Below are 25386 nucleotides of genomic sequence, written 5' to 3'. Positions count from 1 at the left end.
TCTGCTCAATGGACAAAAGAACGAAATGGCATGCTAATGGAGACAGAGGTATCATCATGGTGAAATATAATTTCAAGGACATGTGCTGTGGACAGTTCCATAGTTATTTGTAAAAAGATATGTTTATCTGTTCAGGCTCTTGTGCACAAAGGCTCCGCCGATAAGTAGGGTACAGATGTAATACTGATCCAGCAACTAGTGAGAGAACTAACTAAGGTGAGCCATTGTTTTTATCTTTAATTTTGTTCCTACCAATTTTTAAAAAGTCCTCCTTTTTTCAGCAATGTCCTCTTATTTTAGATTCCATGTTCTCATATAGAATTTCTTCTCATGGTAACCCTAACAAGACAGGTCTTGCTTCCTCTACTGTACTTAATATCCAGTGCGGTGTAGGGGAGGTATATAGGCCTATAGATAGGCATACACTACGTGTCTTCCTGGTCGAGTGGTCAGCACGACGCAGGGCCACCGCTGAGGCAACACAGGACGACATATGGCAAGGGACGAACACCCAATCCTGTGGATGGAAGATAAATCTCTTCCACTGCCCACGCCGGGAATTGAACCACGGACCGCTTAGATGGGAAGTGCATACGCTCTGCATAGAGTCATTACAAATCCACACATAATATGCGGTAATTCAATTTTACATACACATTTCCGTAGTAAGCGTTCAGTCCCAGTAGAGCAGCCTCTTACAATTCGAAGATACTGTGTTTCCTTAGGATATCTTTCAGATAATAAATTCTGTAGCGAATGTGACACATTCTCAACTACGCAATAATAATTTGTAGCAAGGCTTTTGTTTTCGTGTTTCAAATGAACAATCAATCACTACGACCTTATTATTATTATTATTATTATTATTATTATTATTATTATTATTATTAGTAGTAGTAGTAGTAGTAGTAGTAGTAGTAGTAGTAGTTGTAGAGGTTCTGGCGTAGACTACATCTATCATCAGGTAGTACATCTCACTTGATATGTTAGTGGAACAAATTGTTTCTATGTAACTGCAATCTGATTAGTGTAATATGTTGCTAGTCAGCGATGTACGCAATGTGGGGGAAAGAAACTAGTCAACCTATTCCATTATCTCCTGGCTTAGTAGCCTCATGATTGATGTCTTAACTGGCGTCGTATGTGGAGTTCAAACGTGCCTTCGGACAGCTGACTAAACAACAAATATTAATAGCATACATATTCTCTACTGTGACTCAATTGTTCCTATTACAAGTCTACCAGGGATGGGTTCATTTCCCGTCTTAATGGTCACATGATACAGGAAACTCGTGTGTGAGATTAAAGTGTTGGTTTCAATGCTTACAAAAGTAAGAAAGAGAAGCAGTAAACGAATCAATCACTTTAAGTACAACGATAAACAATAACAATAATAATGTTGATTGTAGGGATTTGCGAGCGATTGACATAGATTTCTTGAACATTGGTCTTAATCGGGGCGTAAGTGTGCATTTCAGTTTGTTTCTCGTGTAGTGTGAGTAAACATTATCTGTTTTGAATTAAGAGGATGAAGCAAATCTCTTTCTTTTTGTGACGTAAATACTATCGGTATGATGTAATACGGAAAGAAGACAAAAATTCGTTGTGTATCTTTTGTTGTAAGCTCAGCTGAACGCATTTTGTAATCGCTGTTTTGTGCGATAAATCAGAATTAATATGATATGTATCGGAATTAACCTGTTCGTAGAATCTCTGCTCACGAGAGGTTCCCCTCCCGCCTATTATCCCCACCAGCCCGTAATTCATTCTCTTGAACGCGTGAGGACTTCCCGTTCCATGCGCGTCTCCTTTCATCCCAAGTAATCCCCTCCCCACCCTTTGACCACCATAGCCCCTCTCCCGATGTGTTGCCCCCACACCACTTTTCCTCCCTTCTGCTTATATATGCCGACCACTACTGGTACTACATCATAAAGACTCGTCGAAAGCTGGAGACAACGTTTCTTGAAATCTTGAGAAAGAGTACCCGCTTCGATTTTGTCATAAGATTCTGTTTATGTCAGTTCTGTTTACTTAGCTGAAAAAAAAAATCGCGTAACCAAGGTTACGATACAAATAGCTCACTCGCGACTGTTTTTCTTTTCGTTAGCACATTGAGCCTAGGTGATAAATTTAGAGCTTAGCTTAATTTGTAAATCTCTGCGTCAAGTGACTATTTTACGTAGTACTTTACACGAGTAAAGAGAGAGACATCTGTGCAGCGTCCGACATGGAGAGGCAACAACGTGTATCTGCAGTTCTTCTCGCCGGAATGATCGTCGCAAGTCTTCTGGTGGCTTCAGACGGCGCAGCTGTTCTCAATCGGGTAAGTACAAATAAAAAACTATCTCGTGACGGATTCCCACTAATTACTACGCTCAATCTGGCTACCACTTCTACGCTGTCGAAAATAATCTTGTAGTTTGCACAAGGAAAATTATTTTACGTAAAACTGACTCGATTCAGTTAACAGTTGTGTTAATTTCCGCGATCTTACAAACTGTCACAACTGGAAAACAGTAAACATGATTTTTTGCGTGATGTTACAGACTGTGTCGCTATTTCTTTTCAGTATCTATATAAATTTAATTTTATGTAAAATTATACAAATTATAGTCAAATTATCCCATAGATACACGAAATTGTCCACCGTTGTGGAGTAACGGTTAGCATGTCTGACCGTGAAACAAGCGAGCCCGGGTTCAAATCCTGATTGGGATAAGTTACCTGGTTGAGGTTTCTTCTGGGATTTTCCCTAAACCCATTAAGAGAAAATGTTGGATAACTTTCGACACTGGATCCTAGACCCGTTTCGCTAGCATTATCACCTTCATCTCATTCAGACGCTAATGAGCATAGCAGTTGAAAAAGCTTCGTAAAATAATAAATAAAAAAATGCATGAAATTTATACTATTCAGTTTCCTGACATAAATTTGGTACCTACTTCAAAACAAAAACTTATCCTCTTGAAAAATTTACCACCTAATAATTTCTCTCGAAAAATTTACCACCCAATAATTTAAGTCTATCTGCTAGTTTCGCAATGCCCAGGCAATATTGTAGTCCGTAAGAGAAAATGTTTCTACCAGTTATCTAAATCGCGAGTGCATTATTTATATGATTTTATTTTTCTCATATGAATGACCACAAAACATGGATTTTATTCAAGTCATGAAAAGAACTGTCACTGATATATTTTTAGTATGTGTTTTCCCTAAAAACCGCACTTATCACACACAAGATATTTACTTTATTCTGTTTTCTACAAATACATTACAAAAATGCCATAAATATAGGTTTCGTGTTCAGAAGGCTGATCTCTACAAAACATTGCTGTGATCCATTCATTTTACTCAATTTTCCTTACAAATGCAACATTTTAGTTACAGAGTAAAATTTATGAGAAATTATGTGTAATGTATTGTAGTGTTGCAATTTTAAGTACTCATAAACGTTTGCCTGGTATGTCACAAACATTCTGGCAAGGTATTTGTATTTCACTAAAATATAATATGAGGGATAGTGTAACAAATTTACTATTGTATCACTCAAATTATGTGGCGTTAGTATAAAGTATATATAAACTTACAAAGAGATTATGCCCGTAGATTCCCTATCACACGTTTAAATTATTGAAGGGTTCAGAGCCATAGTGGGCCAAGCGCCATTTATTAAAAACGGAAAAAGTAAGCGTTTTATGTAAGTGAATACCATAGTTTAATGAAGATTGACATATCATTTAGTTTTAATGTGCATACTTTATTACTTGCTATATGTTTCAATTGAATTATGGTAATAACTTAATTTTAACCCTTGTTTTCTACGTCTTTAATATATGGCGCTTGGCCCACTATGGTTCTGAACCCTTCAATTATACTTAAGATGCGATAAGAGAACTTTTCATTATCGCCGTTGTTTTTATAATTATTACTTACGATAATTATTTTCTGTAGTATATGTACTATGTCTTTAAATTGTAATTCCATTTTAATAATTACTGTAAACCTCTATTATGTATTTAGAAAATTTCCCACCTTTACGAGGCAAAGTAGGAGGTATTTCAATTTCTATGCATATAATACTTTTGTATATTTACCATAATAATTACCGTTACTAAAACTTCAATTTAATGCAAACACTCTTAAATTTGCCAAAAATGTATGAGAAAGGTAAAACATAATACATATAATTTATGTGAAATGAAATTTTCCGGCCCTCCTGGCCAGAAAATTTACTATTTCGATAAGTTGGTAACAGCAATTGCTCGTAATTAAACTGACTGGTTTGGTGGCTCATTGTTAATTTATGTTGTCCTTTTAAAACAGCAGTCCTAGACATCTAAATCTGCGTAACCTTACATAATGCTGGAACTAACGGCACATGGTTTTCAAGCTTTGCGCAATACTCAGTTTTCATAACCTAAAACGAAGCTTTGATCTTCCTGTTAATAAAAACTGACGTGTGTATGAACTGTGCTATTATTTCAATCGTAATGATGTTCCAGTGCAGAGATGAGTGGAAGAAGCACTTGGCATGCAGTAACTTATACGGCAATTACAGAGCAATGACACCATTAGTAGCGAAGTTTACGAGCGACGGTGTGTAGTTACAGTCCCGTATTGAAGCTATAATTTAACAGAGAGATAATTTTCTTGGCGTTCTCACCATACATTTCAATTCTTAATATCCCCGCAAGTGCATGATTTATTGGTTAGATAATACGATAGCCGGCGAGCGAACAGGATGGCAGAGGCGAGAAACATGACGTAATCCCACTGCAACTTATGTGATACAGTTTCGCATTACAGCGTAATAATCAGTTTTTCATTATATGTTTTAAATTGTGTGCCCAGTAATATATCTGACATGCTGTGGTAGTATATTTTAGCATTACGTCATTTCTACAATATATCACCAGCGTACTCTGCATTGTTAATTAAAATCTCAGAAAGGTAACATGTAAACTGCAACTTCTTGAGAAGAATAAAAATGAACAGGAATAAGCAACTCTAATTTAAAATAAAAATATTATCTTTATCATAGTATCATTTGTGTTAGTTATGAATATTAATAAAAGCAGGGCAGTCACGTGTTGCCACTCTTCTCTATGTTTATGGTAAATTTATGAGATAATAAATACAAATACTGTAGAACCAGAATAACAACCTCCTTGGTCAAAATAAATTTGAAGAATGATAACCCAAACACAATAGGATGTAATGGGTCTTGAAACTTTAAACTTGCTTAATAAAAACTTCGAATTTTCCCTTGTCAATTCTCATAACTTCGGTATTGTTGTCAAATTGTCTCTAAAAGCCTCTATAGTTAAAAAGAGAAATTCGAAAAATAATTGCAGTATCAATTATCACTTGGCGTCGAAATGTAATGCCAAGTCATGTTTTACTGTATTTGCTTCCTTATAGACACTCCTAACTCAATTATATCCTTAGCTCAGTTGCAAAATTGCATAGTTAGCTCCTAATATGCTACATTTTGTTATTTTTGTTACACTTTCAATTTTCTTATTTTTTTTGTGTTTTCACATCACACATTTTCTTCAGTTTTTACAAGTAATATGTAAAAGAAAGTTCTCTATTACAGGACATGGAGGTCCAGAGGATAGCGGAAGGCTATATATGTTCTAATCTTTGCAGATAATCGGCATTAGTAGTATGATGAAGGATGGGTGGAGCGGAAAAAGATTCTTTCCGGCACCGGAACTCGAACCCGGCTTTTCAGCTCTACGTGCTGACGCTTTATGCACTAAGCCACACCGGATTCCAGTTCCGATGTCGGATTGAATCCTCTCAGTTTAAGTTCCACCTCTTAGTTTCCCATCCTTCATTATATGGTAATGCAGAATTGCTGCACGGAAATGTACGTACTTCAGAACATCATAATAATATGATATGCGTAAAATAATCACTTAGTAATTTAAGACGGCGCTCATTCCGTCGGATCCCGGCCACTTAGTCACTCGTAACGAGTGCATCACTGCACTTAGTGTATTGGACATTGTGCCACTGTCACACATCTGTGACACAGTGCATGAGGGTTGACCACTAAAGGGAAACTAAGAGGTGGAACTTAAACTGAGAGGATTCAATCAGGCATCCGAACTGGAAACCAGTGTGGCTTAGTGGATAAAGCGTCAGCACGTAGAGCTGAAAACCCGAGTTCGAGTCCCGGTGCCGGAGAGAATTTTTCTCTGCTCCACCCATCCTTCATCATATGGTAATGCAGAATTGCTGCCCGGAAATGTATGTACTTCGGTACATCACAATAATATGACATTAGTAGTAGCAGGAGGGATGTCATTCCTACATGGATTTCGTCTTTCCCTCTAAGGAATTTCTCCTGGTATTTATTTCTGTTGGAGGACGAGTGAACCGCAGAGCCATAGTGCGGCCGCAAGGATTAGATAAATTGAGAAAATCTATGGCACCATCGGGAATCCGCGACGTTCAGGCTTGCAGCGCAATTCCTAAACCGCAACGCTACCGAATGTCCCACATTCATTGTGTTGTGTTTTACAATTATTTGCGATTTAATGTCATCTTTGTATTCATTATAATTTTCAGTGTAAGCCTATGTCTACGTCCACCGCTGTGGAGTATCGGTTATTATCTCTCACTGTGAAACGAGCGTGCCAGGGTTCAAATCCTGATTGGGACAAATTACCTGGTTGAGGTTTTTTTTCGGGATTTTCCCTCAACCCATTAAGAGAAAATGCTGGGTAACTATCAGTGCTGGACCCCGGATTCATTTCACCGGCATTATCACCTTCATTTCATTCAGACGCTAAATAACCTGAGATGTTGATACAGTGTCATAAAATAACTCCCCACCCCCACCCTAAAAAAGGTAGGCCTACTATTTGTATAAAGCGTTCGGAGTTTAGAAAATACCATTGAGTATATATAATAGCCTTCTTAGCGGACATCTTCCCTCTTTGTAATATAAGTAAAATAAAATTAATTACGTACTTTCTAACGTAACAATTTAGATGTAAACGGTTTATATTGCTTACAAATAGACATATATTAGTTTATTTGCATTTTCAATAACCGAATAAACAGAATAGTTTTATTTTGTTACTTTATATACGTCAGAAAATATGTAACTTATTTTAGTTATATTTTAGAAGAGGGATATCCGCTAAGAAGACGCCTATATACCCAATGGTATTTTCTAAACTCCGAACGCTCTATTAATAGCTACTACTATATTTTTACGGCTGTTACAACAAATGAAATGTTACTGCAACGAGTTTCATCAGAACAAACAGCAGTGAACTCCGGGAGTAGGTAACGGAGTAAATGTGATTATTGTTTTAAGCTCCATTAACAATAACATTCGCATTTACATAGCACGCAAGCGGGAAGAGAAATAATGTTTATTCATGACGTAATACGGACATCTGACAGCATGAATGCAATGTGTACCTTTCGTAAAGAACACACAGATCTCTTGACACGTTGGAAATCTTCCTGCCAGAGTGCAACGACATGATCGTTCACAGCAACAGGGAAGGTTGCTATGACAATCTACAGTTGGAATTGCGTCTCCGTTTCACATGAAATATCGTGCATAGACTGGAGGATTTGTTACAGTACATATGGTAGGCTGAGGTATTTAGATACGGGCAGTTAACAGATAAATGCGTTTTTTGGTCTATCAATTGCACCTCTACTTCTAGACTATATTTGAATGTAGAGAGGAATTTTGTTATTACTCTGGATTTTTATTACTTCTGACAATTGGACAAATAACGTGACTCTCGTGGAGAGGAGTCAGCATGATGCCGAGCCTCTAACTAAGGTAACCCAGGACATAAAACATCCAGTGGAATTCGAAGTCATTATTGGAACTCGAAAGCGAGAACAAAGTGGCTCATAATTATGTAACTCAAACCCAAATACGAGAGTATGGTGACTCGTTGTCAGTGACCTAGTAGTTAACATATTTGCCATTAGACACCTTATTCGTGGATTTAATACAGCGGAAAAGGATGGGGTTTTAAAGGCTTTAAAAGTGTATTTCATCTTCCTCTTGCACGACAGAAAAGCTAAGAGCTTTTGGCATAGATTTACAAGTAAACGAAACCTGTTTCTGAATGACAGATGACAGAGTTCAGGTAAAATATACCGACCATTCGCCGCCCACGTCCAAAATTGTATTCCACAGTTAGCACAATGGACCCGCATAGATAACTTAATTGCGCCTCGTTTTGTCACACCCTAAATTTATAATCCATCCATTCGTATGTTGTGACAATGACTTAATTTATTTGCAATGTTCTAGTAGAGCATTTAGGCTACAATAAATTATGCACTCATGCATTTAATAAGAGTAGCGTCTCTTTTTCACAAGAACTACAATACCAACACATATAAGCAAAAAAAAAAAAAAAAAATTGAAGCAGCATATCTTGTGTTTAGTTTCAGAAGAGATTGAGAAGAAATGATATTCGAAGCATTTATAAACTCGTCTTATGAGCCAACTAAGCAGATAGACGTCTCTACCGTCCCTGCTATTCTAGTGCACTGATACGAGGTTCTTCAGGCGTTCAGTCTACTCTGTGACATGCAACCATCCCGCAAAAAATTTAAATGTTTATGTAGGCCTAGTTAAAAAATTTTGACATTTGCCAATTAGTGTATTTTAGGCCTATATAACAGCTTACTAATTACAAACCTCTTATTTCCATACAGTACCTCAAAATTTAAGGACGTTCCAGGAAGTATAATTCCAGATTATGACCATAAACTACTCTTAATTGAGAAATCTAAAAAGACGCGAGATTAATATTATGCCATAAAAGATCGTACACCACTATTGCGATTCACGTACAACTAAGGCAATAACGTACAAAAAGACATTTCCATACAGTACTTCAAAATTTAAGGACGTTCCAGGAAGTATAATTCCAGATCATGACCATAAACTACTCTTAATTGAGAAATCTAAAAAGACGCGAGATTAATATTATGCCATAAAAGATCGTACACCACTATTGCGATTCACGTACAACTAAGACAATAACGTACAAAAAGACATTTGCATATACTCTCCGGTTTTTCGGACAATTCGTCACAGAAAATTGTTCACAGAGACAATTCGTCACAGAGAGACAATTAGTCATAATTCGACACAGGTACAAAAATTAAATGATTACCAGAACAACTCTTTAGTATGTGAATTTAAATTGGTTTCAAAATCTGTAAATAAGAAATCATCTCCAGAAAGAAATAGAAATAGTGAAATAGGCATCCAACTACTTTGACTCCATGAAATTCTCTTCTGGTCACGTTAATGACAGTACTTTCGTAATCAACAGATGTGAATTTCGGATTCAATTGGTTTCGAAAATGCTCTCCAACTTCTTGCTTCAGTACTCGAAAGAGTATCTCATAAAACTCCCTGTTATACGTTGTTTGAAAAACAATTTTTTTGAAATTTAAATGTGTCTGTACACAATGACTAACATTTCAACTCAACATACAAATTTATATATATTTTCTTGGTGCCAATATTACCGAATTGTCCCTGTGACAAATATTAACATTAACCAGTTGTACACTATTAAGAATTTTAATTATATGACGAATTGCCTCTGTGACCAATTTTTGTGACGAGTTGTCCTGAACCCATACTCGCGAGATGTTGTGTTCGGATCCACACTTTATTTTAATTTCAAGATATGTACCCAATATCTACAAACATTTTACCAAGTTTTGTATTGCAGTAACAAAATTGTTTCCTTTCTAATCCTTTCTTATCGCAAATCATCAGCTATAGTAATACAAAAGAGTGACCACTATCATAAGCAAGTACGCGTTATTAGATAACGAAATAAGTACCGGTATTTACAGTTTAGGCGCAATTCGAACCCACAACAGTAGCTTCCAAACAGCGTTATAGGTAGTTGCTTCTTAGCTAATGTGCACAGCACGGTTGACAATAACAAAGTATTTAACAAATGCTGTTTGCAAAAATTGATGACATAACACATAATAAGAAATATAGAGCATATATGCCCATCTTTCACTAAAATGTTTACACTGCAGATAAATAAATATATCAATTAGTATAATAATATTGCAATCGAAAACATGACCAAATATAAAGAAACGAGCTGCGTTCATATATCACCACGAACAAGACCAATTGCAAACAGAGCCTGCACGATAACTTGTCAAGTAGAGAGTAAATAATGCGTGACGTATCTGCTTATTGATTGTCACGCGGGTTCCATAAGAAGCAGGAGTACAGCATTCATTCCGCTAGCACTCACTTGTACAGAGTCAACAGCGGCTATGCGGCAGTTTTTCAATCTACGGGCCCCATCGGCACAAAAATGTACGATAACACGTGTTATTTTATCACTCTGGGCACATTACTGTAGCTTTATGTCTTTGCAAAAGCACTTGTCTTCACTATCAATCTATCCTACAGCAACTAACCTATGTGGAGGTATGGGGAAGCTCTTCCCACCCTAAAGAATGATTCTACTATCTACGCATGATAATTAAAGATACTATATAGCCGCTTAATTAATTATGTTCTTGAAAATGGTACAAATAAAAGCATATAGAAGGTCGAGATTAATATATACTGTACCATATTAAGTATTTATTTAACTAAATTTGTAGTTCAACCTGCAAATTCTCATTAAGAGGACTTGGGATTCGATTCTAGGCCGATCTTGAGATTAACGGTGGGAAATGTCTCATTTCTCGTATTACTTTAGTGGTCCATGACATTTTCTGCAGCCGACAAAAAACTAACGAGTACTATTTTCCCATCTCCAAATGTAGTTAGTTATAGGCTAACTTATAAAGCTAAACAGGTTTTCCAAATTTCAAATGACTCATCATCATCATCATCATCATCAGCTTTCTTCTGTCTGACGCGTTTGTAGCCATCTCTTTACAGTTTCTGAGAGTCTCTTGTCTCTCTGAGTATATTACAAATTAATTTTGGCATTGGAATAGCACTTTTAAACGTAATTTAAAACGTCAAAGATGTGAACTACAAGTTACCAATTATTATTGCTAATACAGTTACTACTACTCCTACTACTACTACTACTACTACTACTACTACTGTTAGCGTAAGTACTACTACTACTGTTTGTTCTACTACTACTGTTAGCGAAACTACTACTACTACTACTATTAGAACTACTACTGTAAATAGAACTACTACTATTACTACTACTACTGTTAGCAGAACTACTACTATTGTTAGCGGAACTACTACTGTTTGTGGATCTACTACTACTGTTAGCGAAACTACTATTACTGTTTGTGGATCTATTACTACTGTTAGCGAAACTGCTACTACTACTACGAACAGAACTACTACTACTGTAAGTGGAACTACTGCTATTATTGTTAGCGGAACTACCACTACTACTATTAGCAGGACTACTACTACTGTTAGCAGAACTACTACTACTACTGTTAGCGAAACTACTACTACTGTGAGTGGAACTACTACTAATGTTAGTGGATATACTACTACTACTAGTACTACTACTATTACTGTTAGCGAAACTACTACTACTACTACTACTACTACTACTACTAGCAGAACTACTACTACTGTTAGCGAAACTAATACTACTGCTACTACTGTTAGAACTACTACTGCTATTACTGTTAGTAGATATACTACTACTACTGCTGTTAACGGAACTACTACTACTACTGTTAGTGGAACTACTACTACTACTGTTATTAGTAGATATACTGCTATTGCTTTTAGTAGATATACTATTAGTACTACTGTTAGCGGAACTACTACTACTACTACTACTACTACTGTTAGTGGAACTGCTGTTACTGTTAGTGGATCTACTACTACTACTACTACTACTACTACTACTGTTAGTGGAACTTCTACTACTGTTAGTGGATCCGCTACTTCTACTGTTAGTAGATATAAGTTACCACTACTACTGTCAGCGGAACTGCTACTACTGTTAGTGGATTCACTAGTACTGTTAGTAGATATACTACTAGTAGTATTACTGTTAGCGGAACTACTACTAGTACTACTTGAAGAATCTAGCAGCCTAAGTGAACTTTATTTCTCGATCTGATATTTGACGAGTACAGGATGGGGAATCTGTAGATGTAAGGCTGATACGAACTTCACGGTAGCAAAAACGTTTCTCACACTGGTCAGTATTTTCCTTGCAGTTGTATCTTTCCGAATCGTAATATATATTAGAACAATCTTGTTTATGCAAAACATCAATTTAACAAACAAAACACACATTAATCCTCGTTATCATGAAACTTAATGGAACTGTCGACATTCGATTGCACCATTCATGACTTCCCCTCCCGTTCCATTTCATCAGATATTGATGAGAGTGCAACATTCACGTTGGAACTTGTATGTTTCCATTCTAAGCCCTTTCGATTTCATTATCTTTTACGCGCAATTTTAATCCGTTCATTGCATCATTCGTACATTTAAATCTAGTTTTGCGCATAGGGCAGTTTACGTTCAAGGCTCCAGACTATATGATGAAATTTCTTCAAATCTCGTGTCTTGTAAGGTTTTTTTTTTACTACCAGAAACATGGAGGAGGCTTAGTTTACGAGTTAAATTGCACTAAAAATGAGTCTGGGACTAGAAAGGTCCTGTACGATTAAAGTTCCATTTATCGGGCATTACGTAAAGAAAATTGCTCTGTTTCCTCTACGAAGTACAGGAATGGTTAGTGTGTCTGAAGAAGATTTTACTACATATGTTGAAGTCTTCATAAATAGTTGGTTTAGATTTTACTTAAATTTACCTTTCCTAAAATAGTGCTCCAGTAACTTATATGAAGTACATTTTGCAATTTAATTACCATTTAGACACGTGATTACATATAATAATGAACACATGTTGATCGTAATAATGTGCCATTCATTATTTCACAGGTGTCATCTTGAGTATGAAGTGTATAGTTAGTTATATGTACCATAAAAGGAAGAGCTAGCGTTCAATCCCGGGTGAATGCAGGATTTTTATTCTCTACAACTTGCATAACAATTTCCTGATTCATTCAGATCTCGTACAGAATTGAGATCAGGGTCTTTCCCTGGATTAAAATGAAGCCAGAGCGTGATGTTGACCACACCATTTCCATCCAGTGATGTTTAGAAATCATGGGAGTTCTACCTCTTTGTCTCCTTCAAGCCTTAATGAACGGATAGGGGACACTGCCTTAACACACTTCATGGAATGTTCACCGTTGGAATACCATGGAGTTTGTGTAACGATTGTTAATTATTTGAAAAAAAAATAGGCTATGGTAAGGGAAACGGGAGTTACCAGATCAAATCTATGCACTATACATTTCTTGGTGATTCAGCAGGATGTAAAAACGATGTATTTGAATTTAAACACATCTAAAAATTCAAATTCCGAGTGGTGGCGGGATTTTTTCTCTCTGTAACTTTAATAACAATTTTTGGATCCACAAGTCTTCTAAGGATTGAATTCCGGGTCTTTCCCTAGAGTGATGTGGATCACATTACTTCCCTCTGGCGCTTAGGTTTAGAAATTATGGAAATTCTACCTCCTTCCCTTCTGTAAGGCTCAATGAGCGGGTAAGTGGACACACTGTCTTCTGAAAATACTCCGTGAAACGTTCGTCGTCCCACGGAGTTTCTCTAACAATTATTATATTTTTTATAAGGCTTTGATTTATTGTAGGAGAAATGGGAGTGATCCGATAAATTCTGTGCACTATAGGATTCGGTAGGATTTAGAGCTATTTCAACGATGAATCGGAACATAATGAAGTTAATCTAAAAATTCCAGAATGGCAATGACAGAAAACTGCAAGGAAGAACATTAAAATGCATACGATTAGTATTCTTATAAGGGGTTTCGAGGCTGGAAAAGTAACTATGTGAGCTCATAGCTTCATGATCACTTTTCTCACTCTAGGAATCACTATTACATGAGAAGGAAAAGAGGAATCACGGAGCTCTAAACATATCCTAATAGCAGCAGCAGCAGCAGCAGGGCTTCGCTACTTGTCGATTATGGTGATTTGGTGATCAACGCATTTCTGAGCAGTATTGAGAAACATGGATATAATCACAATATGGGTCCATCACATCATAATTATTATTTGAATCTGTAAAAAGTAGAGAAATCTTACTTTTTTGCGAATTCTAGGTTCGAATTTCACTTAAGGCATAAGTTTATGCATTTCGTATCAATCTCATTAGCTGCCTATGACTAATCAATGCTGTGGGTATGGTGTAAACCATTATAAAAGCCGCAAGGGAATTAAGATATTGGATCTACACGATGGCCAATAATACCTGCACACCACGATGTAAAACTAAAAACACTAAATTTTCTATCCTAACACAACTTGGAGCAGTGTTAATGTACTGTAGCTAGGCGGAAAATTTGGTGAAATTACAAGCACTCGAAGAACAATTTTTGGTCAGTGATAACCTGCAACTGGATTCGCAGGTTTTTGAACATGGGTCTTCAGTGTATTAAGCGTGAGCATTTAGCCATTCATCTTACAGGACGCTCTGCATTCGATTCGACCGAAAGTAGAACACAGCGTGCATTTTACTGCGTGATAAAGTCTGCACTTTAATATCTTATAATTTCAATTACAATTTATAGCACTATTAACATTCAATAATAATAACAGCATTAACAGTTATAACAGTTCCTGATGTCTAGTTGAATTGCTGACAGGAAATATAGCAATATAATTTTATAGCTAAATGAATTAAATTTAATTAAATTCAACTGATACTAGCTTTCTCGCGATAACCATTTCAACATGCGAAAAGCTACTTCTTATAATTATTATACTGTACATTGCTCTCAGATCCCGTTTCTTGTCAGTTTTTCTTGGTTAGAATTCTGCTTTAAAGCTATCATTAATTAATCATGATATTGCAGAAAGTTAAAGTTTATAATGCATTATTTTTTATTAATTTATGCGGCCTATGCCAGAACAGAATTTCTTGTAAAACAAGAAATAATCTTTCAACATGTCCAAGAAATTATACTTCTATCTCTTCATGAATTCGAACAAAATTAATGTTTTACATAATTTTTTCTCTGGGATGAGATTTTTAATATGAGTTAAATACTGCAATAGTTAAGGTGGAATTAAGATAGCAGAAGGCAATTAGAAATAATATGTAAAATGCATAACAGAATTTCGATTGCTGTGCTATGTGGTTTAGTACCTGCCATGCCCGCCTCTGAACCAAAAGTGCGAGGGATTAATTTCAGGTGATATAATGTTAGGCTTCAATTTGCCACTATATTTTTACTTTGCATTAGGTGAATTTGAATTTTTTATATTTCTGTATGAATATATTAGTAGTAGTTTTGTTCTGAAGCATAATCCATATCATAGGAAGAAAAAGAAGACAATTTACTTTAAGTTAATCTGAAGTCTAATATCATACGATTGTTTAAAAATCATTGCTGCACGAAAAAAAATAAATACAAAGGAGTCGATGAATGGATAAATAAATAACTGGGACAAAACTGATTCGCTGACATTTGCAGGAAGCTGTAAAAAGAAGTGTACACGAGCTAATCGCCGCCTTCAATTAACTGCGTAGTACTGTTTTATGTATTTCCACAGTCCAATATAAAATACAGAACACAAGACTTTTTTGTTGGGTGGTGTGTGTCTCGAAGTCAATAGGTTATCCATGAATGAGAGGAGGATGGAGTGATATATGGCCGACATGTCGTAAAGATAAAAGATTTTGACCTTAGAGTTCACATTTATGGTCGTCATCCTGGATTCGGACACAAGGTCACACTTACTAGGTACTACGAGAGGATCCTACGCGGGTTGCATCTCAATAGTCACGTGGCATTAGAGTGATATCTAATTGAATTTAAAATGACTGGCATTTAATTTTTTTATTATTATTTTAGTTTTAGATTTTTGCACTACAGTAATTGTTTTTCTAAGTAATAATTAGTAATGAGTTGAGGACTGTGTAAATATTTAAATTAAATTAATTATAGACTACTTAAGTGAAACAAACAGATAAACATGTAAATAAAGTCAGAATTCGATAATAGAATAGTTGTATGTATATGTGTGTAGGAACGTTGTGTTACTACTTATTATCGATATCAGTAAATATCGCTAAGTTTCTCTCTGTATTCGCTACATGAGTATCGATAGTTTGTTTCGATATTTAGAGTGTTATTTATAATTTTCTTCCCATATTTTTAATATCGGATGATCAGAACAAAACCAGGGATTATGACTTCTGGAACCAACACAAACAATTGGTACACTGTCATAAAATACTTAAATAATGCATCTTATTCACACGACTACATGAATACCATGTGAAACGAAATCGCGTCTCTCCAAAACACCTCGATGAACATTTTTTTTTTAATAGCATATCTTAATGAAGATTAGTTTCCAATTACTTGAACTATTTAAATATAAAAAATAAAATTGTATCAAGTTCGTCCTTGTTCGAAGACTTTAAAATGGATATGTAATGCTAAAAATGATAATATGTAATTTATTTCTTCTACTGTGTAACTTCCATGCCTACCGACTTACAATTTATACGGTATAGGGGAGGGAAAATAGCTATGGAGCAACATTTCACAGACACACTGCGGGCCTCCTTGGACGTGAGGTCAGCACGGCACAGAGCGTCCACTGAGACAATACAGGCTGGATAACAAGGGACAAACACCCAGTCTCGTAGACGGAAATAAACCTCTTCCGTTGTCTATGCCGGGAATCGAGCCACGCTATCCACATAGCCAGAACGGCCGACATTAATGTGTTTTTGCCTACTTTTATTAAAGTAATGTAAATAAACGAACTAATAACATCCTGTAATGAAGTAAGATAAATTATAACTATTCGATATTCTGACATCGGTAGAATGATTCGATAATGTACGTTCATTTATACTTCTATTAGATATCAGTATCTGGTGAAATATCGATAATTCGAATTATCGGAACGTTCCAAGCTGTGTAGAGGATAAAGTTCATTGGTAATGCGAATTCGTGTTATATTAATGTGAAAGAACTCTTCAACAAAGTTGCCAACATTTCTCAGCAAGGCATGTTGGATTTCCTCAATATAACTTTATTGTACTAACAGAGTTACGATGCTTATTAGAATAAAACTGTATACAATTTTTTTTCTTTCTTCCAATATGTACAATACCCTCTAGTCTACAACAAAACGATATACAAGTTCGGCAACCCAATTAATGCCTGAGTTAGGCGTGTTGCCTACTTATAAGGTGCTTCGTATGAATAGAAAGCACTGATGTTAATCCGCCGTTGAATCAACTACGATATTATCTAGAATCCATAAAGCGCTATTGGCTTTTACATATAGCGCGTCTATATCCATTACTGTTATAAAAAGTAATATTACACTGATATAGGCCTACAAGTGATGGGTACCTTATTTAATGTCAGAATATAGTACGTTATTTTTCATATATATACACAGAGTGATACTTTTTGCAGCTAACAATTTAAACAAAACCTATAACCGTCGATTTTACTACGTGGAACTTCATTCCCACTCGGAAAACATAGTCGTAATATCGTACTACACAACTATCATTTACAAAATATAGCAGACTACAATATTATTACGGTATATTTTTTGTAAGCTCTTTTGTTAACTAAAAGCAAATGCTGCAATGATCGGTATAATTTGGTTGTTTCAGAGGGCCGTGGCGGAGACGAGTCCTTCGGTGAACCTGTCCATGGTGAGGACGTGCCACAGTAGTACCCCTTGCGGTTGGGCTGTCTATGTGCCCTTCACCCGCCGAGTGGACTACTTCATGAAAAACACGTAAGTATCAAAGCATACAATACAGGAGTCGGAATTCTTTGTGCAAAATTGTTGTTAATGAATGAGGAGAAATGTCACGAACTCTTAAATAACTTGTAAATAGGTGTTTTTAGTTCGGTTATAGGCTGGGAAGAGTCACGTTTATGTACGTATATATTGTCAATAACTGATTCCGGTTTGTGACTCATTTTATCAGGAGCTAGCCATTCCCATGCCCGCAAATGATTCATACCCGAACATAGCAAAACCAGTTTCGTCACTGAAACATTCGTAGGCCCTATAGGCCTACAAGGTAAATAAAACGTATTGAACACTGGTTGTAGCTTTCTAGTTTTAATTTTATGAAGAAAAACTATATACGAAAGTTATAGGGAGTAAAAAAAGGAATATTTCGAATATGTTTTCAAAAACTATATTTTTCATTTCTAGTGTGTGTGTGTACCAAGGAGTCTTTTTTCAAATTGTTTCATTTACGTACTTCTTTTTTCATTTGTGATTTCCTCAGGTCTGTAAAAGTACAAAGTCATATTTTTTACAATTTGTAAACTATTATTTCATAAACATTGACTCAAATGTTTCATCCCAGAGTACGTGTACATAAAAATTAAAATTTATGTTTTATTTAACGAGCTCGCAACTGCCGAGGTTATAACAGCGTCGCCGGTGTGCCGGAATTTTGTTCCGCAGGAGTTTTTTTACATCCCAGTAAATCTACTGACGTGAGCCTATCGCATTTAAGCACACTCAAATGCCGGGATCGAACCCGCAACCTTGGGAACAGAAAGCCAGCACTATACCGACTGCGCCACCCAGACCGACCTGTGTACACAACAAAGAGAAATGTTCAATATTATAAATTTATTACTATAGAGAGTGGGAGAGGACTATGAGTTAAATAATCACAGACAAAAGTTAATATAAACAATTTGATAATGATTTGATAATCAGAGCGAAGCTTACAGAAAGAGATCGAATTATTGAAACACGGATGATGATCGGTTATGGTGATAGGAAGAGGATCCAAAAAGAGGTTAGCCGATCATCATCAGTATTTAAAATAGTCCTCTTTCTGTAAGATTATCCATGATTAATCCATGAAAGAATCATTGTTATTCAATTGTTATTGAATAGCTTTTGTCTATGATTATTTAACTCATGGCACCCTTACTCTCCATAATCATAAATTATATATTATACTGAAGAATTGGTTTCCTTTTATCCATGACTGGTATCTACTGTAAACTGGTATCTATTTCATCATCCTTAGCAATCTAAACAATGGCTTTATTCACAGCACTGAATTAAAAACTTTTTCAAAGACAACCAACATATTAGCAACCATACAATCCGTACATTCATTCATTTATAATTTCTTCAGGAACAACACATTACAAAAAAGGCGTACAATTTAAAATTAAATTTAAATACCAGTAATAAAATTTAAGATATTAGTAATGGATAAAATATAGTAAGCACACGAGAGTGAACAGATTTTATGCGCTCGTGGAAATTATCATCCTCGGCTTCGCCTCGAGCGCCAAAATTTCTAGTCACGAATAAAATCTAATTTTAATATCTTACGCTATAAATTACTACTAAGTTTTATGTACTCATTCATTGGGATCTTATATTTATTTTGAGACAATTTTTACAAAATAAGAGCTTACAAATGGTAAAAAGTTTGATTTTATACGTTTTGAGACCGAAAGAATCCAAAATTGGAAAATAATATTAAATGATATTAAAAAAAACATTCTTTCCACATTCTTTATAAATGAAAAACATAGTTTTCAAAACGTGTTCAAAATATTCCTATTTTATCCCCATTAACTTTTGTTATAGAGTTTCTTCATAAAATTTAAAAATAGGTAAGCTACAAGCAGTGTTCGTTACTTTTTGCCCATCTTCTAGAATCCACTCGTAATTTTCTACGATGTCTTCGTCTACCCATCTTAAAGTCTCTCATAGTATTGATGGTCTTAAAATTTTTTATTAAGAAAAAAGTATTTCCTGAAGAAATAGGTCAAAGGTCCTAGACTACAGTATGTTGTTGATGTAGCTCTTTACAATATTTCTGTAAAAGAATCATGCAGATATTTAATTAATTGTATATTTTATTATGTAAATGCTTTACAGTTGTAAAAATAATTATGCAAATTTTATATTATTTTTACAGATTAGCTATTTGAATATTCTGAATAGTGTTTTATAAAGTGTAATGTATGTATATTAAGTATGGAAAGTTTTGTTATTAGCTTTTGTAGTAGCTGAGCTATAACAAAAATGAATTTCCCCCTTAAAAACTACTTGATATTATAACTACTTGATATTAATAAAAATATTCAAGACGTAATTAAGTCAGTTATCAATCTCACACGAAGGAGACCGACCAGGGTTCGATCACCATAATAACTAGTCATACGTGTGATGGAGAAAGCAGTTGTGGGAATTTGTCAGAGTAGTGTCGATTTGTTTATTCAATAGCTCTATCAGTACATCATCTCGAACTAGACTGGTGCCTATCTTTTTCGTTTAATAATGTTAATGTCCTCTTGTGAACTTGCCTTACAGATTTTATATGACAGTAACAATGTGCAATTTTGACGTAGACTTACAAGTAACGTTTTGTCCTTACAGATGTGAGTGCCCACAAGGCAAAGCCTGCATCCGTTCTGAGGACGACCTCTCCGTGAGCGCATACGTTTACCGGTGCCAGGCGGACACGTCAGAACAGGGCGATGGTGCGGAGCCTCAAGTCTCCTGAAGCCTTCACCCTTCGTCTCCATCCTTGCCATGGATTGAAAAATACTTTTCGTAAGGGTGTTGTCAACACGACGAAGGGAGAAATTTCCCACAACGTTCGCGCGAAGCATCACTTCGGCAACACCTTGCAGCTCTCAAGTCCATTGCCTTCCTCGCATCTGCATCGCTTAGCTATAGATAACTTTCAAAATGAATCGTACGTAGGCCTGAACCCAGGACTTTGCTAGGGGTAGAACGAAACTCGGTGTTGCAGGGTCTTCATATTGATTTGGATTGTGTATGTATCTATCTACTCAATACTTACGTAGCGTAAATCTAGTGTGCAGGGTTGCCAACATTCAACTTTTTCTCTACGTGCACACTCATTAAAACCTGTTTGTTAGGTGGCAACGAATGTACAGCGAAAATACCTGTTGTATGTAGATACACAAACTACATATAACAAGAGGATGATAAATATAATAACACTGTTGTAAATATATTTGTTTCTTCTTTAAATTTAGTGTAAATCTGCGAAATGAATCTGTTAAGAGTGAATGTTGGCACCAATATTTTAGTTCAGAACATAAATATACTAGATGGCGTATTATTAGTCTAAGTGCGTAGTTGTAGAAACGTTAAATTAACGCTACGTAAAATTTGTGTAAATAGGTCCTATTGTGTCTATATTACTGTATATTTAGCTTGGAAAACACTATAATCGCAAGTTTAGATTTTGAGAGGAGAAAGGAATCTTTTATAAATCGTAAAATTATTGGCGGAATTACGATTATTTCTGTAGTCTGGATTAACGTATGAGAGTTAAACACAATATTCACATTCCAGAAAAGACGTCAGACTACAATTAGCCTACTCTTAGCATGTAATATATTTGTCTGAGGAATTAAAACGGGTGTTATCTAAACGTATTTTAGTGTTAAGCAGAATTAGACGGATTACTGTGAACTCCTTTCTATGGAATAACAATTTTCAGAACCTTTTCCAAGGTTTTAACTTATACATTACTACAAAAAAGATTTTTAGATAAGTTTCTTCGACGAGATTTAGAATATTAGTTAAATTTAACAGAGTTTCCTGGCTGTCACTGTAGTCTGGAAAAAACAGACACGGTAAGAGACGCATGGTCGGATCCATGTAGGAAGGGGGAGAGTATGAGTGAAGAATTGTACGCCACTGAAGCTACGTTGAAAAAGGTGATTGGGGAATATTATACTCCAGTAGCATTGACTCTGAGAAATATTTCTCTTTTACAAAATGAATACGACGGAACGCAGAAAGATGTGACAAAAAGAATTCCCTATCACATTTTAATATAGTTGATGTGACTTAACGTTAACGAATGATCGTGTTATATTATTCTTGAGTTCACGACCAAGCGAGAGTTTTATTAAATTATTGTTTAATGGTTTTAACATGAAATTGCATTTTAATATAGTGGAGTTCTAAGTAAAAGGTACGTGCTTATGAAAGGAATTTTTAAATCTCTAGCGTCAGGTGCTAAGAATTTAAAACCTGTTTATACAGAGGATATTGTACAGAGATGTACGATTATATCTATAATGTAAGAAAATATCAACTTAATGCGATGCAATGCGATGGAAATTACATTATTATATTATTTATGTTTTTCATGACAATTCGTAGTTTTTAATTACTTAAACTTCATTTTCGTTGTTTGTAAATACTATTATATTATTTAATAATGAATATTGCGTTGTAGAGTAAATAGTATCAACACTCTGTAACAGACGATATGCATCAATTCTGTTTTCATTTGACACTTTTGATGATTACTGATATCAAATGTGGATATGCTCTTGCATTTGAGGTGTTCAAGAATTCTAATTTTTTGAATATGGGATAAATTTTTATTAAAATGAGATAATATGGCATGAACTGAAATATAATTAATGTTTTTTTTTATTTCAATTAATATTTTATGAAATTTGTATCCTTTTCGTTAAATTTATTTATACACGCTTTAACATCTGTCTGTGGTCATATCGCGTGTGTAGGATCTTTGCATAGGCCGTTGTTACTATTGATGAGTTTCTGTTGTCGTGTGTAGATGGCTTATGTTCATGTAACTGATTTTAGATTTTGATTAATGTTTATGAGATTGCTGATTGAGGCAGTGATTAATCATAGTATGTAAATTTTCAATCCGGCATTTGCCTTTGTGACTGAGGGAAACCATGAAAAACTCCAGCCAGATTGGTCGGCCACGAGGTTTGATTGATCTGAATTAATCTCTTCAATAGCCTTCTTTCCAATGACTGCTTTCAAGATCTTAACTCTTGTTGAAATGGTTAGTAACTCTCGACCTACCTGTACTATAAAGTAATTCATTTTTATCTAACATAAGTTAGAAAATGAAATTTTATAGATAAACTTCAATGTAATGTTTTAACTCACTTTCCAAAATATCCCATATTCCAACATTTTTTTATTTGTATTTTTAACATAATGATAAAACCTACCATGAAATATAATACATTCCCACTATGCCGTACACAGAATCTTTAAATGAATATTGTGTACGGCAGTGCTAATGGATAATGGAAACAGATATTGCACAGTTTAAGCAACGTAATTTTAAGTTCCATATAGTATGCATATCTCAGATATCAGTATTTCAAGTTGTACTTAAGTATTGGAGTTCCATTTACATAGTGAACATAATAACTTTTGGGCATGCATTCTGTTTTTGTTCATGACTTGTTTTGTTTATGTATGTAAATTTAAATATGGTTTAATATTGCTGTTATTCAGCAGCTGTATTCAGAGATATATTTCCTCGTAACATGGCAGCTATATTACAGACATTACAGTATGAGTTGGTACACAGTATTTTATAGAATTCGTAAGTGTAACTTTAACAGTCTAACTTCTATAATTAAGGTATGAATAACTGGAATATATCTGACATTACTTTGGATTCGTTAAAATTGTGGCACAAATTCTTTACGTAAAACTTGAATATTATAATGAGACAAATAAGTTTTAAAATTTCACATGAAATGAGGAGGTCCGTTCCAAACCATATTAAGTCCTCTGAAGTAATTTTTTTCAGGAGGGAAGATAACTGTTTATGTGTCAACTAAGAGAGATAAATTAAAATACTAAAATTATTACTTACTGGAAGAACTTAATTTATCAGAATCAATTATATTTGAAATCACTTTTACATCAGACTGTCCTGAAATTCAGAAAATATCGTGGACATAATGCTATTTGACGTGAACATAAAAAAAGGAAAAAAATTCTTCCTCAATATTTGTAAAACTTCAACCAAAGTAATTGTGTAAGTAATAGGTAACACTCTTTGATTTACTTCTATGTAATATTAAATCACAAAGGTAATGTTCATTAATGCTAAATTTATACATTACTATTACAAATACTTCTGAGTGAATATGGTGTTAACCTAAAATTTTTCAGTGTATCTTCTGGAAATATAAAAATACACGTCATGTTATTTAATGTAACGAACAAAAGTAGAATATTTGCATTAATGAAAGTAATAATACGGTAATGATAAAAATAATGAAATATTAATTGTTTTGAACAAACTACGGTTTGATGTGGACATAATACGGTTTGTCACGAACGTGCATTCTTTTGAAGAGGATTCAATACAGTTAGACCCAAACAGACTTCACAGCATGATAGAGCATATTCAGAACTGTACGAAATCATATAAAACACAATTTCGTCAATGGATGGACTTAATAGGCCTACGGTTTGGAACGGACCTTCTCAAATGGGATATGCAATTTAACAAAACTTTCACGATAGGGATATCAAGCCACTAACAGGAATATTGTGTAATATTAATAAACTGAGGAATATTCTCTGAATACAACATTCTCTTCTCGTTAGGAAGTTGGTATATTAGATAATAGTGTGGAAGTATATCTGTTGAATGTAATTTGCTTGCGTTGTAACAATTTCCTAACGACGTAAGATGAATAGCAGATATTATATAATTTTCTCTTGGGGTTAGAGAAAAATATCCTAACCGTTTATCGGTAACATTTAACTTATAAGAAATTACTTTCAATGTATATAACATTTTCTCTTAAGATAAGATCTGTCTAAATTAAATTCACTTATTTAAATGTGTTAGTTTCATCACTAAAGCTTTAGTTTAAAAACTACACTGTTAGAAAGATTTTAGGTTGTCTCATTCTATTTATTTCGCTTAATAAGTCGAGGCTACATAGTACTGGAAATAAGGTTGCTCTTGCATATAGACCACATGTCCACTTACGTTAATTTTTTGTAATATTATGTAAGTATTTATTATTGAGAAAGAATACCTTTGTACTATACCGTATTTATATGCAGTATTTTTGTTTACTTTGTTACATTTGCAATACATTCTGTTTTAAAAGAAAATATCGTCCAGCACATCATGAAATAAATAGATCTACTCTATGTTACTCGTGTGGCATTAATTCTCCCGTGACCCTGCCCTCCTATTGTTATAATCTGTGTTCGCACGATAGGGGGACCTGCTGAAGGAAGTTAATAGCTCTACGATAATGTCCTTGCCTCACCCGTCCCACACACAGTTCCGTAGTTTAACACCAGAGTGCACGAGATTGTGTTGACGAAGACGTCACTACGATTCCGACATACGGCTAATGGAGCATGGAGCATGGGAAGACAGCAGACGCCGGTGACAACGGTAGCAAGAAGACACTTCCTGGCCCAGAGAAGGTGAGCCTCTCAAGACTCATTTCCCAAC

General features: G+C 35.0%; 1 protein-coding gene across 1 annotated transcript; it reads left to right on the top strand.

The window, feature by feature from the left end:
* The first annotated feature begins 1879 nt into the window (after window positions 1-1879).
* On the top strand, window positions 1880-25078 carry LOC138696520 (uncharacterized). The gene is made up of 3 exons (XM_069821590.1): window positions 1880-2326; window positions 17743-17870; window positions 20508-25078. Exons 1-3 carry the CDS (start codon window positions 2231-2233, stop codon window positions 20632-20634), a joined length of 351 nt encoding a protein of 116 aa, XP_069677691.1. The 5' UTR covers window positions 1880-2230; the 3' UTR covers window positions 20635-25078.
* Window positions 25079-25386: the final 308 nt, after the last annotated feature.

The sequence above is a fragment of the Periplaneta americana genome, chromosome 1 (assembly GCF_040183065.1).
Source record: "Periplaneta americana isolate PAMFEO1 chromosome 1, P.americana_PAMFEO1_priV1, whole genome shotgun sequence".
Classification (NCBI taxonomy): domain Eukaryota; kingdom Metazoa; phylum Arthropoda; class Insecta; order Blattodea; family Blattidae; genus Periplaneta; species Periplaneta americana.
This window is presented reverse-complemented; position numbering and strand designations above follow the sequence as displayed.